Consider the following 15789-nt stretch of genomic DNA (forward strand, 5'->3'; position numbering starts at 1 on the left):
TCCTACTTTCAGATGGGTGAGTTAAGCCCCATCACTTCAAAAGAATTGTTTGGGTTTTTCCAGAAGGCTTTTTTCCTTCAGTGTGCAGCCATGTCTGAAGGTGTTGCATTTCTTTGTGTCCGCTTTAAGGTCTCTTTGCTCAGGTCATGCTGAGGGCATCGCGACCTGGACGATAAAGAATGAGGTGGGAATAATGAAGCAGCAGCACCCACAGTTCTTCTTTGCTTCAGCTTCTGCAGCACAGAGTCGCAGCCAGATGTGAAAAGTGCTTTGTTTTGATGTACGGCTCATCAAAGAGCATGTGAACCAGCCATTTATGAAAACAATAATTACGGCCTCACATTATGACCTCAGACCGGAGTGGCCTGAGCCCAACGCTCGCTCTTGGTAGAGAAACGCTGATCAGGAAAATGCTGCTGATCTACAGCCACACATGAACATGTCAGCAGATCCTCTGTTAGGACGAGCAGCTCGCTGCTTCACGTTGTGCACAGTTACAGCTGAAAATTCAATTAGGAAACGCGCGGTCTGCAAACGTCTGACTCAAAGTATCCTGGAGCGGGTTTTCGCTCAGGTTGCGACGCTCCTTGTGGTCACAGAAAACCCGGAGAGAACACTGTGGTTTAGGTGAGAAAACGCCTCAGCGGAGGTCACTTACTACAGCTGTCTGTGCCATCTACACCAAAACGAGAGGTTTTTCCTTACTGAGGACCCTAAACGAAGTTATTTTTAGTCGAGGCGGACAGGGGTCCTAAAGAGGACAGACGGAGTCATTTAAAAGCATGAAACCACCACAGAACACTGTTTAATGGACTATCAGGCAGGTGTTTCAGCACGAGCTGGACGGTGTGTTTAAGTCCTCACTTTACATCAGAAGAATAATGACACAGCATCACTGACGTGAGCTACAAACTGGGCCGAGCCACATATATTCCTGCTGCAGACGGGTGATACGGCAGCATCTGATCTGCAGTTCAATCGATCCTGTTCCATCCATTTGCTTTGAAAGAAGCAGCAGCAGCAGCAGCAGCAGCAGCAGCACGTGAGGGTGCACTTAAACGCACCATCTGCATGTAAAGAGTCACGACTTCTGAACACGCAGACAATTAGTGCTGACTTATATCTGGAACTGGATTTTAAGACCCGCCGTATGATACCTTCTAGATTTAAGATCATTTTTGCACCTGTAAGAGTTTAAGAGTTGTGTCATCGTGTGTGTTTCTGTGGTAGAGACTGAAAAGAAATCAGCAAAACGACTCAATTCTGCATGTGGTGTTAAATATTAGATAAAACATGCTCCCCAGAGGAGCGTATCCAGGCTCAGGCTCAGTGCCACGGGGGGCAACAACAAATTGACAGTTCGCTTAGCTGCTGTTGAAGAACAATTGGTTTGTTGTGTGTAGGATGTGTAGAATGTTAGCATGACACAGCAATGTTTGTTATTTTTAACTTTAGCTAAGAAGTCGTGAATGCATTGAACTGTTGAGACCTGTAGGTGGCAGTTTGGAAGGGTGAGAACTGATCTGAACAGCGCCCCCTTGTGAGTTTGGGATGTACTTTTTTTTTTTTTTTTTTTTTTTTTTTTTTTTTTTTAAAAGCACACAATTACTGACATGCAAAACTTCAGTATTTTCCTTGACAACAGATTTTGTGTTTTTTCCCCTCCCCCTCATAGAATAACAGATCTCAGTGAAATGTGCAGATGAACGTGAGCACTAGAGATTATACTGAAGTTTCCGAGTGCTTAAGTGTAAGTCTTGAACAGTGAGCGCAGGCTGTGCACGGTGGACGCTTTGGCCCATGACAGATGTTTTTGTAGAGTGGATGGCCTTAATTACTGTTGATGTAACATTAGAGGCTCTGCTGCACAGCTCTCTGTCTGCGTCTTCTGTGTAGTCTGATACTTCCGGAGGCGGGCAGCCTTTTTCTTTCAAGGGAACAATAAAATAAAGCACATGGCACTGGCATCACGGAGCCAAGACGGAGATACTGACAGAGGGCCAGGAGATTGGAGAGCTGGGCCTGAGAGCCATTTAATAGCCCTGCAAAGAGCCTGAGAACCCAGTCTGTTTTTGTTGGGCTTTGTAGTCCAACATCCCTGTTTCATCTCCTGCTAATTAAAAGGCCCGAGACTAGATGAAGTGCAAACCAATGCAGCCCAGTCCAGTCCAGTGAGTCCTTCAGAGCGACGACCTCAAAATCAAAGCAAAACCAAGAGAATGTGCGTCAGGAGACGAGACGGAGGTGAAGTGGGTGAATGAAAGCAGAAACACAGTTTGATTAGCTTCACTTTAAAGGTCAAAAAAGAGCAAACTGTCATCGGACGGACACTTTAAGAATATATATCATTTTCAAATCCCTTTATTGAACACCTTCAAAGCACTTCCTTCCATTCATCATCCTGTTTCTCGGCAGAATCATTGCCGTCACTGCAGACGACGGCCGAGTAAACACTGAGCTATTTCAAGCAGCTCTGTTATTTCATTTGATTCCACTGTTGCTCATGGTTTGGGCTTTGCACACTCCCTTGCCAGCTACTTCAAAGGCGGCTCCCTTGTAGGTTGCGACACACTGGCCGTCCGTGCGCAGGTCTGGCTGAACCTGCTCCCACACCTTCTTCTTAGGGTTCAGCTCTTTGTCTGGTTCACCTGCAATCAAGAAGTCAGTTTGACACACGAGAAGCTCCTCTGCTCTCTGCTCACCCATCACGCATGCAGGATTTATGGGTCCAGGGCTCATGTGTTATGAACTTGTTGGGATATGTCCTGTCCTTGCATAACCTCCTGAAATGCTGCTTCAATGCATTCATGCAGAGACACAATGACAAACGACTTCTGACTTTCCTTAACGGACTCTTCACACTCAGCATACCCTGACACCATCTGCATAACAAGCTGGAGCCAAACAATTTGTGAGCAAATGACCAAGCGTTATATTCATGATTTATCAGGCCAATTCTAATTTTATTTCTCCCATTTGCATTGTGAATAGTCTGACTGGTCTATCATGTTCTATTAGAGCACCAGCTTTTTAAAACTGCCAGTTGTTCTTCGCCATAATTCAAAACATCTAAACCGAACTTCTCAGCATCTAAATATGCATCTAGGGAAAACAATTAAAGGAGGTTCTCGTTTCACGATGCCTTTGTTTTTGATGTTGCTTGGCATTGGTGAAAAAGTCATAGCCGGCGCTGGCTTGCTTCTGTCTGGTGTCGACTTTTTCCTCCATCTCAGGGCACGAGGACGCAAATGTGTTTCATTTCCCAAAGCTGCCACTTCTGCCGGTTTACAACCCAAGAGTGGCAACAATCAGTTTTGATCAGAAGCGTGAAAGAGGTTTCGATGAGCACCGTGCGCACATTCTTAACTTCAAGCAGAAGTGCTGGGCCCCATTACGGCGGGGAGATGCGGCCAATTACAGCCATGCACTCACAGCGGCAGCGGATTGGCTGCAACTGAATCTGCGCTGTGGCACTTCTGGTGGGAGAAACGAGGGGAACTAGAAAACTTCTTTCACCTCTTATTTTCCATTATCTGTGCTTCAGAAAGCAGCCTCGGTTTTTTACTGTTCTCTTTTAAACAAAGAAGAACTCAACACCACAACAAACCGCCGGGCCCTCGCTCCTTCCTCCACTCTGTTCTCTGGTGACCCGTGCTGTCACAGGATGCTTTGAATAGGACTCTTTTTAATGTTGCATCCATAAAAATGATTCTGGCCAAAGGGCTCCCTCATGAATCAAGCAGCCTTCAGAGCGGCTGGGACGTGTACCGCGGGGATGAAAGCCTGGGCTGACGCAGCTGGGCTGTGGGTACTTGGACCACAGATCCACCTACATCATAACCTCCTCTTCACTTGTTTCACAGGGAACTCCCATTCTGCTTATTGTTCTCAGAAGAACAGACGAACAACAACGGCTCTATTCTCACCACTAATATTCAAACTTGAGCTTAGGGACCAGAGAGATTTAAATCGCGGTCTTTGAGTTAGGCCATGTTCATTAGTGTTTGGAATACCTCACAGGAAGGATCCTTGACTCTTACTTGCTTCAGTTAACGTGTTAATTAATAGGGAACAGGGTTAACGCGCTCTTTTTTCCAAACTAATTCGCATCGGTAAAGCATAGGACAGTTAAAGCACTTATCTTAGGCTACATTCCTCACAATGAGCTTTGATTAGTCTGTCAAATCAGTCTCGGGCCATTTATCTACCAACAAACACCCCAAGAGTCCTCCAATGAGCACTCTGAGTGGGGTCTGCGAACGCATCGTGATTGGTGTCTTCAGAGGAATGAGTGTGGAAAGTGCCGTGTTGTTTCTGGCAGAGCGGCGGCTCAGCGACACCCTTCATTTCCTGAAGTCAGAGGCATTTCGTGGGAACTCGGCTGGGAAATTCTTTCAGGCTTCAATCAATGACACTCGGCGGCGAGGAAGCATCCCCAGTGTCTGTTTACGCTGAAGCTTTATGTGAGTGATTGATGTGTTTTGGAGGGGACAGTAGGTGGGTGATGGTACCTGGGAAGCCCTGGAAAGTGACTCTGTCCCCCGGTGCTGCTCCACTGGGAGGGTCAAGGATTTCCACCTTGTCTGGTGAGCTGGCACACATGACCATAGCCTGGGACACCACTCCTCTCATCTTGGCTGGCTTCAGGTTACACATCAGGATCGCCATGCGGTTCTGCATCTGCACGGGGGACAGAAGGCGAAATACAGTTTCACAGCCCATATGCTCGAGACAATAATGACGAAAAACTAATTATACACAACTGACTTAAGTAAAAAAAAAAAAAAAAAGCACCTTCGACTGATGTGGTGAGGACGGAGAACCTCAGCCTTCAATGCAAACAAAAGTGGCCATTCCAATCAATTAATCTAAAACGACTGTGTCCGAGGTTTATGGTTTGTTTGCCTCATTTCAAAAACCAAAGGAAGCAAACAGGAAAACTAAACTCGAGCCTGGAGACCTCTGCGGCTTACCAAAAACTCAAAAAACGACCAGAAGCACTTTCTGCCAAAAGCTGAGAGAAAGAGAAATCCAGCATTCCTTCGGACGATGCGTGCCAGAAAAGAGTCGTATTTTTCTGTGAGCGACATCCCTGAAGACGCTGCTACATAAATCTGAAATCGCTCGTGTTGCTTTGACAGGGTTTTGGTGCTCATCTTCATTTTTCATCTCTAAGCAGTTCTGGCAAGTCAGGGATAGTGTGTGAACGTTCTGAAACGGTATTTAGAAAATCATCCGTTTGACTTGAGCAATATGTTACGTGCAATGCAGACACTTGACTTAACAGTTATTTTATGATTGGCCTGTCTCAGGCTCGTATTTCTGAATGGGGCCACTTATTCATCCTGGTTTAACAGACACCCCAGAGCACTGCCACGAAACCCAAAATGCATTTCCTCAGGCACTTCACTCCTGCTTGCTTAACAGAAATAGATAATGGCTCACAAGACAGTTAACAGGAAAGAAAGTGAAAAGTTGATTGCGGATTTATTGCCTCTGTGAGTAATGAGCTGATACAGACACACAAAACGCAGCAGCAGTTTGGCCTTTCGCAGCGCAGTCAGAGAGCAGCGAGGCCGTTCCATGAAATGCCTTCACTGCAACTGTGTCAACCGTCTGAAGAAGCTAACGTCTGCCTGGAAAAACTGTTGTCACTTCCAAATATTTTCTTCTTGGGTATATTAGCTTTTTTTTTTTTTTTTTTAAGTCAGACAGTGTTTGTTACACGATTTCACCAACATGTGGTTCCATTTAAATGATATACACACTGTCTACATACCTTACAAAGCAGAAATGTAATGCACAAAGGCCACCTGGTCCAGAAAAATAATCTAGAAAAACTGATGACCATAAAAGTAAATAGTGCTTTTCACTTAGATGAAATTCTCCATACCAATGGATCATAAATCCACATGAAAGCAACATAAATACAAGTATAAGCAGAACCATCAGTGCAGAGCTAACCGAAAAAGTCCCTTTAAATGTACTAATAAATCCTTATTATGACCCCAGTGAGCCGTTCGGGGACACGTACAGCGTCTGCAGGATTCAAAGAGCTCATATGAAAATCTCATTCATAATTAGACGCTGCAGTAGGTCAGCTTAGTGGCTGATGCTGATTTTGACATCAATGGCTTCCCGCCTGGAGCCTGATGAGACATTCAATGACCATTTTTTATTTTCCTCCTCACAAACAGAAGCTAAATGAGTGAATCTAAATCTCTACATGTAATTTGGGGGTTTCTAAATCCCCTGTTTAAACTTCTGTTAATTAGACTATATCACAATATATTCCATGTTTTAATTCCACCGTGGCTCCATGAATGTTTACTGAAGGGCTTCTGCATTAGATTGGTTTAACGAGGTGCATGTGATGACCCAGCGGCTGAGTGTATAAGTGTTGTTACTGTACCTGGTCCAGAGGTATGTGCTTGACCAGCCCGCTGACCACGGTCCTCGGAGAAGCCTCTCCCACATCGACCTGCTCCACGTAAAGGGTGTCAGCATCTGGGTGCTTCTCCGCCGTGATGATGCGTCCAACGCGCAGGTCCAGCCGAGACACATCCACCTTGACATCTTCTTGGCTGGGGGCTGCCTGCTTCTTCTCCGCTTTCTCCCCTCCTGGCGTGAAAGAGAAGTAAATACCGTTACGCTACATAATTTAGATTTGAATGTAACATCATTTTAGTGCGTCTTTTTCTCAATTTGTGCCATTTCAGTGACAGTCTAATATGGATTGGCTGGATGTTGGAATTTGGGACGGTGCATTTTCAGTCAGACAGTAGCTATCCATCATGTGTTAAGGAATGGTTTGCAGAGGAGAGGCATCTGTGAGAGTTTTCATGCTATTATACCAAATGTGCATGATATTATAGTAAATGTTTGTTTAAAAGCACCAAGAATATTTCAGCCAACTGGTGTCTTGCCAAGGGAAATTACAAAAACAAATCATAGTTGAAACAATACTGGGCATCTGTCTGGAATCTGATTTAATTTCCTCCCATGAATGAAGACAAAGCCCACCAATGACAGGCCTCGGGGTTGCATGCAGGGGCATGCGTTACAAGTGATCCACAAGTCAATAAAAAATTAAGGAAAAGAAAATGACTTTTTCACCTCTTCCCAGAAATGTGGGGTGCACGCGTTGAGTAAATGACAATACCAATACCCACTTTTGGCTGAAGGTGGGTGCTAAACGATTCAGCAACATAGCAGAATAGCAGATGCTTCCTCCCACGAGACCAAGTACCTTTCACTCGCCTGGTTTGCTTACACACATTCATTCCAGTGGACGGCACTGATCAAATGATCACACAGTCTTTAATCATTCCTCTGAGCCCACACCAGCTTGGAAAAATATGAATTCCAACCTCTGCCTTTGATATTCAACATTTCCCCCCCATGCAATCAGCGCTCTGCCGTGATGACAGCGCACATTACCGGGACTATACGAAAGTTACACATGGGTCTGTGGACCAACAAGCGACGACTGTCTGGATGAGGTGAGAACAGAGCTACATTAAAGCTGAAGTAATAAAGAAATTAACACGTCTGACAGCTTATGGAGAGGAAGAAGTGCCGTATCTCTCATTAACAGCCCCCCAACATCTGGATATAAGAAACACAGCAATGAATTTGTCAACGTTTTCCAGCTTGTTCCTTCCTGTTTTTGAATTATAACCCCGTAAACACACCCCGTGTGAATCACTGCCCGTCAGTGCAGCAGCCTGCAATGCAAGAAGAGCAGGAAAGGAGGCAAAAAACAACTGCAGGAAAGAAGTGGATCTACGACTCCAGGAGGGCAATCCCAGAAACATGTGACAAGGTCTAAGAACTATGACAGATTACGAGACCACCTCCCTCTGCTTGTCAAGGACTGATGCATCTCTAGCAAGTGAGCTAAACAACTTTCAAGCTCGGCTTTGAGGCTATCGGCAGCCAGCAAGCAACAGCAGCTGAAGCTGAGGTTAACGGACAATCGCATGCATTTTTCACAACCTATCAAACTTTCTGAGCATGTGAACAGCATAAAGCTGCGGGACCACCCATATCCTCCGGGCCTCAACTAGTGCCGGTGTTCACAATGATATTCAACTCGCGCATGGCTCAGTCTGCCATACCCTCGGGCTTCAAGACGTCCACCATCATTCCTGTGGCCAAGAAAACAAGACCGGTCCGCCTGAAAGACGACAGCCCAGTGGCATTTGCCTCTGCAGTGATGAAGTGCTTTGAACAGCTGGTCAAAGATTACATCTGCTCCTCGCTACCCAGCATACCGAACCCACTGCAGTCTGCATCCCGTCTCAACTGATCAATCCACCATTTCAGACCGTAGTTCCCTCCAAGCTCGTCACAAAGCTCAAGAACCTGCGATTACACACTTCCCTGTGCACGTGGATCCTTGACTTCCTGATGGGCAGAGCCCAGGCGGTGAGGGTGGTCGGACACACATCTTCCACCTGCATCCTTAACACCGGAGCACCCCAGGGTTGATTTTGAGCCCCCTGCTGTACTCCATGTTCACACATAACTGTGTCGGCACACAGCTGTGGTGGGCCTGCTCACTGATAACAGTGACGGAAGCTGAGGACCTGACCCGCTGGTGTCAGGACAACAAGCTACTCCTGACTGTCAGCAAGACCAAGGAGCTGCCAGTGGACTTAGGCAAGAAGCAGGGAGGGAACTACACCCCCCTTAATATCAACAGGTCCTTGGTGGAGAAGGTGGACAGCATCAAGATCGTTGTTGTCCACATCACAGAGGCCTGAACTGGGTGCTCCAAATGGACACAGTGGTGAGACTGTTTGACCTCAGATGCTTGAGGAAATTTTGGATATCACCTCAGATACTGAGGAGTTTCTACTCCTGCGCCATCGAGAGCATCTGATGGGAAACATCACTGCAAAAAGCATCGAACGGGACCACAAGGCCATGCAAGGAGTGGTTCGTTCGCAGAGCATACAATAGGCGGTGCTGTGGCCTGCCTAAAGGCACTGCAAGAACAAGGTTTGGAGAATCGTCAGGGATCACAACCACCTGGATAACGGCCTTTTCCCCTGCTGCAGCTGGCCACCACAGTGAGGCTCAGGAAGGCCTTCAGTCCACTAGGATCCTAAATGAGGTTGCTGTAGTATACAGTGACATATCTAAACTGTCTTTAATGCACAAATTGAAGGAACTGGCAGCATTACATTCCACTGATTGATTGATGTGTGACGGTCCTTCTTACCCATCCAAATATCTGAATGATTTGCTGCAAACTATTTGACATTCTTTGGTGGGTACTTTCCTACTTGGGATTTTAAACTCATCAAAAATGTAAAAAAAAGATCAACACAACTATAGCTGATACACAGAGATACTGGGGTCCTAGAATGATGCACATCCACTGAAGATCAACATCAAATCATCCTCAAATTGGATGAGATTAGTGTTGACATTAGACAGCGAAGCTTCGTCCCAAATGTAGCTCATAAATAATTAAACTCTATTAAAAATGAAGCTTCACTAAACATCTTCCCACTGAGGCCCAGAGATCTTGGATTCATTATCTCTGCCTTCCATCCATAATCACCTGAGAAATTAAAATGGAAAGAAGCTCAGCTGAGTTTTGAAGAACATAATGCTGCATCGATCCAACTGCTGGTCAAAAAAAGGATCTTAAGCAAGAAGAGAAGAATGTTGATGAAGACTAAAGTGAGGGGTCACTTTCATAGATTTGACATGGTCCTGCTAACAAACCAAAAATGAAACACACAACACAAAAGTTGCTGTATGACACGTCTAAACATGCGTCGTTTCAGCCTCGAAAACAGTTTTATTGGATGTGAAAACTTCAAAAGATTCACAGTAAAAACACTTTTTCTCTCTCTCCAGCTGTTACCTTTTTTCTCTGGTTTCTTCTTTTTGCTCTCATCTTTGGGAGGGGGGCTCTGGACAGCAGCAGGGGAGGCAGCGGGTGCTGGGCCACAGGCTTTGGGAGGGGTGGGCTTCGAAATGCACTCCACGGCGGCGTCACCTGATGGCATGGCCACCGCACGAACTGGAAAAAGGCCAGCAGAAATAAAAGATTAAACAATGGATCACAGAGTTTTTCTGAAGTATCTCTGAGTATTCTCTGCACATAGTTTCCCAAATGTCCCCTGAAAGTATGAAAAGACACGAGCTGTAAAAAAATAGGCCATTTACATTAAAAATACACAAAGGTACCCGACTTCTTAGTTGCCCCATTTCACACACGGAGCTGGTTGCATCAACATAATACAATGAAATGATACAGAGGGAGCTTTATTTACGCGCCCAGTGGGAGGACTGCCCTCCTGATGCAAACAGTTTTGATGGGAAAATGACACAGTGTCCAAGTGCATGGAAACAAGGAAATGGAGCCATAAAGCAGGAACAATGTCCTACAAAAACTCTGCAGAGAAAAATAACCCCTCATTTAAGGCGCCTGATGTTTGAATTCCTACAAAATCTAGAGCCTGTGTCTGACAAACATCGGTCTGCAGGCACACCACCGTCACCATAATGCTTTTAATTACCTTAATTCTATGTTATGTTAGGACCTGAGATCAGGACCTTTCCGGTTTACCTTGGAATTACGGGCACTAACCTCTTAAACTCTTTACATCCCCTGAAGTTTACTCTTAAGATTTTTGACACAGAGAACCAGCTTCAATGCACTATATGACAATATCACATATATACCGTCACAGTGAGGCTTTATGCTGGCACCACTGTATCACATGGCATTATTGTTGATGTCGTGCCACATTTTAAGCATGTATTGCTGGAAACACTGGAATCTCGACTACAATTTTCTATTAAAGCTGCACTAATCAATGTTATGATATTAATAATGAATAAAATGGCAGTGAGTAATTTGAAAGGGGTCGTTAGTCGAGAAAAATCACCCAACAGTCACCCCTCAGGTTAGGTAAGCAGCTAGCTGGTGATGTTCACCAGTTAGCAGCTGAAGAGCCCAATATCGTAATCAGAGGTTGGTGGAGGCCAAAACAGAGCTTAAAGCAGAGTGAATGATGGACTGCGTGGCCAGAGTCATGACACCAAATCAATGCTTATCTCGCTCTCTGTCGACTGGATGAGTAACCAGACAAACATTCTCAGTCATGTTTGAGTGGACTCAGCTGTGAGCTCTGTGCATCTTCAGCACAGAGCTTCAAACTTTGGCGCTGAACTTGACTTGACACTGTTTATTTCTTGGTTGCAGACGTGTTTTACTCAAGGGCACTATTCAATAGTTTGTTTTTCTCATCGCAATAACAAACCAGCAAAAGCGACTGAAGCTCCTTTCAAAAAGCTTCATATTTATCCATGTTTTGATTAAGCTATTTTATGCCACCTTAAAGCCATTGACGAGAAACCTCAAAAATAAACATCACAATTAGATCCAATGTGTGGAAAAACATAGTCTCGAGCGTATTGGAACGCATTCCTCCGGCGTTCCAACCCTAACATACTGAGTTATTTTGAATAAGGTTAAATTGCTTATTTCTTCCAGTCCCCCTTTATTCCTTCAGCTTCTTTCTGGAAAACATTAAATGTGTGTTAATGAGCTGAGCCGTCTGTCCATGAATGTCAGCGTCTGTCAGACGTGCGCTAGCTGACAGACATGTTGTCCCAATCGCTCTAATGGGGATTCTTGCAGCGCCACGGTTGCTTATAATGAAAACAAAAATAAAGATCTGGTTATGATTGGCCGAGGCGAGAACGCTCAAGATGTTATCACTGATGGCACAAACCAAACAACGCTCTAACGAGCAACAACTGACATCAAATCAAGTCAGGCACACATAAGCACGTCTATAACCCGACATACAGGCTAACAACATGAAGTTTTTTAAAGACAAAAAAAAAAAGGCTTTTCTGGGAACATACCTCCCCTCTTCCTCTCTTTTTCCAGCAGCTGTTTTTTCAGTTCCTCGATGTCATTCTTCAGTTTGGCGTTCTCCACCATCAGCTTCTTCTCTTCTCTGACACTCGCCTGGACCACTGCGGCAAGGCAAAGCTCTCGTTACCGCTCAGCACCGGAGTGAAATTTCATCATCCCACAGGACGCTTTAAGAGCGGCCTCTGATCTACTACAAACACATTTTCAACTTAAATATGATGACTATTCAAATCTAGCCATGACTTTGTCCACTAATCTAATTTTTGGGTTTTAAAATAGCCTGAAGTCTCCTGGGAATACTTCTCATACTTCTTGCCTTGTGCAGGTGATACAGGTCATTATCATACAAGAATTTTGATTACTCCAACAGGGTTCATGCTGCGTTCAAGAGTAAAATTTAAGCACTTTTAAGGGAGCTAAACCCCAAATTTCCAGACTTTCAAATCCTTTATCATCACATCTAAATTATAATTAGAAATATCACTGCAAAAAAAAAAAAAAAAAATGGCAGAATTATTTTATACCCACAACAATCAATGTAGCAGCACCAGCTGTTTCCTTATTAACTTTCCTATGAACTCATGACTTTCTATTCTTTGTGAGGCTAAGTACAAGCCTTTTAATGTCTGGGTGTGGGTCTTACTGGCTTTCTCCTTCAGCAGCTGGACTTGTTGTTTCAGGTACTCGATGATCTGGTCTGCCTCGGCTGCCCGCTGCTCCAGCCTCAACAAAGGATTGTGGCCTGACATCTTGAACAAGGAGCGAGCTAAAAACCTAGCAGACAAAAAAAGACGTGCAGAGAAGCTCAAAATCAGGAAATACAATCTGTGGGGGCCCGGACTGCAAATTCTGCAATATATTTCTGAGTTCTATAGATTTTTATAGGTGGAGCATCTCTCCTTTTGTTGGCAAAGGTTCATGCATCAAGCTCGCATGTGCAGTGAATATTTAGAAAGTCACCCTCCTCCATGTTATTTCAAGTTTACTCAAGTGACACTGGCAAAGTAAAAGAGATGGTATTCTTAAGTAGTGTGCTGAACATCTACAAAGATTCATGTTTGGAGTTACAAGGTTTGAATTCCAGTACAACGCCACCACAAACTACAGCCTCCAGAGTGACCACAGAGTGAAGTCAAGTCCTCTCTGAATCCCAACAAAAACTTTACATTTCCACCAAGGTGGAGCTCTTCTGGATGACTGAGAACAGGGTTTTCCTTTTTTGTCTAAGAGATCATAATATAATGACACTTTAACTGCTTCATTAGTGAAGATGTCAGTCCACACTGTGGATGCCATGTGTCTGCGACAGGACGAGCATAATCTGACATGCTTCCATAACGTGCGCCCCAGAAGGTAGAAAGCATGTGCTAATGGGATTTTCACGAGTGATATATTTTGTCTGGATGCCCAAATCGAGAAAATCTAACCTCCGTTCACAAACCACGCTGAGAGATAATCAGAAGAATGTGTTGATTTTCAGAAAAATGAGACAATAAATCAGCAAATCCTGAAACATCTCAGAGTATGAAAACCTCAAAATGGCCTTGACAAGCTCCAAGTGAACTCCAGCAAGCCAAATTCTTGGGTAAATTCATATCTGTCTTTCATAGCATTAAGTGGTAAGAAGTAAGAAGTGACAGGCAGATACTTTATCCTTTAAACCATACTTATGTGTATTCAGTTTTGGGGATCAAGTTCAAAAGGGATCAGCCACTCTTGGGCAACTCCACCAAAATACAACTAGACACCAGTTTGGGTATGGGGTAATGTTTCTTTATCATGTTGAGCTCTGCAAATTACTTCTTGAAGAAAGAGGAAGAGAAGGATTTTTACAAGGCTGAGGCATGGGGAAGAAAACTTCTTACACATATTACAGGGAGGCGCTGGAAAACAACAGCTGGCCTGAGATGAAAACAAAATGTTGGGGGATGAGGAAATTAGAAACACAAAAGAGCTGGAGTTGATAAAATCAAGGATCAAAGCATTGTTTTTTGAGAAACTGAATTGATTTAAACAGGACCAGTGGTGGAGTAATAGCAAGCGCCACAAAAAGGCTGATCTCATTTGGATAACCTCTGAAAATGGGTCCTGGGGCCGAGGTATGGTCTGCAGCATAAAGACATAAAGGCGGGTCATTTCAGCTATGGATTTCACACAGAAATGGCCAAATGTGTCAACAATGCTAAAGTGACCTGAGCTTTCAGGATGTCTAACTTAGCAGCCGTCACCGTTTGAGAATCAAAATATCTTTGATTCATCTCCTGATCTACAACTTTATATTTAGCAGGTCAACTGTGCTACAGCAGGGACAGCTGGCGAAGGCATCTGACTCTGATCAATCGCCTAAAAATAGGCAAAGTCATACAGTTCATATAGCCCACGCACACATTTTTGCCTACACACATTTTCAAATGAAAATGTCAGAGACGAAACGGCTGAGCTACACACGGGCTGCACAGGTGGTTTGAATCAAATCTGTAAATCTGCTGCTTTTAACCACCGGCTCTCTCCAGTATGGTTGTGGTGGGTGAGCAGACCCACCAGGATACAAGTGTTTCCTCTTTTCATGCTTCGTTCCCACAGTAAAAATACACTGGAGGAGGATAATTCCCTACCTGTCTCCCCAAAAAAGGCCATTACAAATGAAACGAGAGTGCAGTATGCCAGCACCACCTGAAGGAATCAGACGGACCTACATGTTTTAAGTTTAAAGAAACAATGAGATGTGCAGCCGGTTTCAGGAGACATATGTTACATTGATATGAATTAAAATGTGACGCAGTGCCAAGAATGAAAGGACTGAGCTTCAGAAGGGACAACAACATAAACCCCAAAACATCAATTAGTGTCTTCAGAGAAAACATGAACATGACAAAGCCCACAGAGACTCTCTCATGATTCAGCTGCACGTTTGTTTTCATTGCCTGCTAATACGTCAGCTGATTACATGTTTGGAAAATGTCATTATAATGTTAAGTGCTCGTCTCGTGGGCCTTAAATTATATTTTCTAATTCCACAGGACAGCTAACCAGGCATCAATGGTCATTAAAATAATAGTAATAATAATTGTTTAAGGTACGTGTCACATACACATTCCAATCATAGTCTTAGTGCATATCTGTAATATAATGACCTCCTCAAACATGAGGATTTGCTTGATTTGATCTGTTTTAAACCAGTAAATTCATTTATGGGTTGGGATGGAGGCAACACAGAACACATTTATAAATAATTGTGGTGACATAATCGGCAGATGATGAAAATGTTTGTTGGCTGCAGCTCAGTTCATGCATATAGCTAACGTTAGACTATAGCTGTTTACAAACAGTACTCAGACATCAGTAACTGTTTCATATAGAGCCAGTTAGTGTTAATCACAACATTAGAATTAACTACGTATGGATTGCTCAACACTGTTAAATAAACATTATTTTACTCTGACAGGTAAATCAGTGAGCTATTAGCCGGTGCAGCTCACACACAACTAGTACCTTAACGAAAAAACTCAACTCTACTTTAGGCTAACTCATGTAGCTACCACCGCTAAGATACTAGTTAGACGAGTGGATAAAGACGTTACTGACAGCTTACGATTCGTTAGCTAAAGCAGTAAAATAAAAAAAAAGGTTTTTGAAACTTACATGGACTCTGAGCCCCGACACGTTTCAGGGAGCTAAGGGGGCACCTAGCTAATGTGCTAACGTCACATCAGCTAGCTGACAGACAGGCAGCTAGCAGCTAGCCGCAGAGAGGCAGATTCAGGCCCCCGCGGGTAAGATCCATGAACTATCAGGATCTGACGCAGCCCATTTGCGTTAGCGGCCATATGTTCTATAGATCGGATACTGATTCGAAATGCAAGGAGGCAAAAGATATT

At 44.1% G+C, this 15789-nt stretch overlaps 1 protein-coding gene across 1 annotated transcript; it reads right to left on the reverse strand.

The window, feature by feature from the left end:
- Nucleotides 1-2339: 2339 nt before the first annotated feature.
- Nucleotides 2340-15700, reverse strand: LOC139349247 (aminoacyl tRNA synthase complex-interacting multifunctional protein 1-like). The gene is made up of 7 exons (XM_070989846.1): nt 15554-15700; nt 12555-12685; nt 11899-12012; nt 9884-10042; nt 6413-6621; nt 4512-4680; nt 2340-2648 (listed from the first exon to the last, which is right to left on the reverse strand). Coding segments are annotated over exons 1-7 (951 nt in total). The 5' UTR covers nt 15556-15700; the 3' UTR covers nt 2340-2481.
- Between the last annotated feature and the right edge of the window lie 89 nt (nt 15701-15789).

This window comes from Chaetodon trifascialis, chromosome 2 (genome assembly GCF_039877785.1).
Source record: "Chaetodon trifascialis isolate fChaTrf1 chromosome 2, fChaTrf1.hap1, whole genome shotgun sequence".
Lineage (NCBI taxonomy): Eukaryota > Metazoa > Chordata > Actinopteri > Chaetodontiformes > Chaetodontidae > Chaetodon > Chaetodon trifascialis.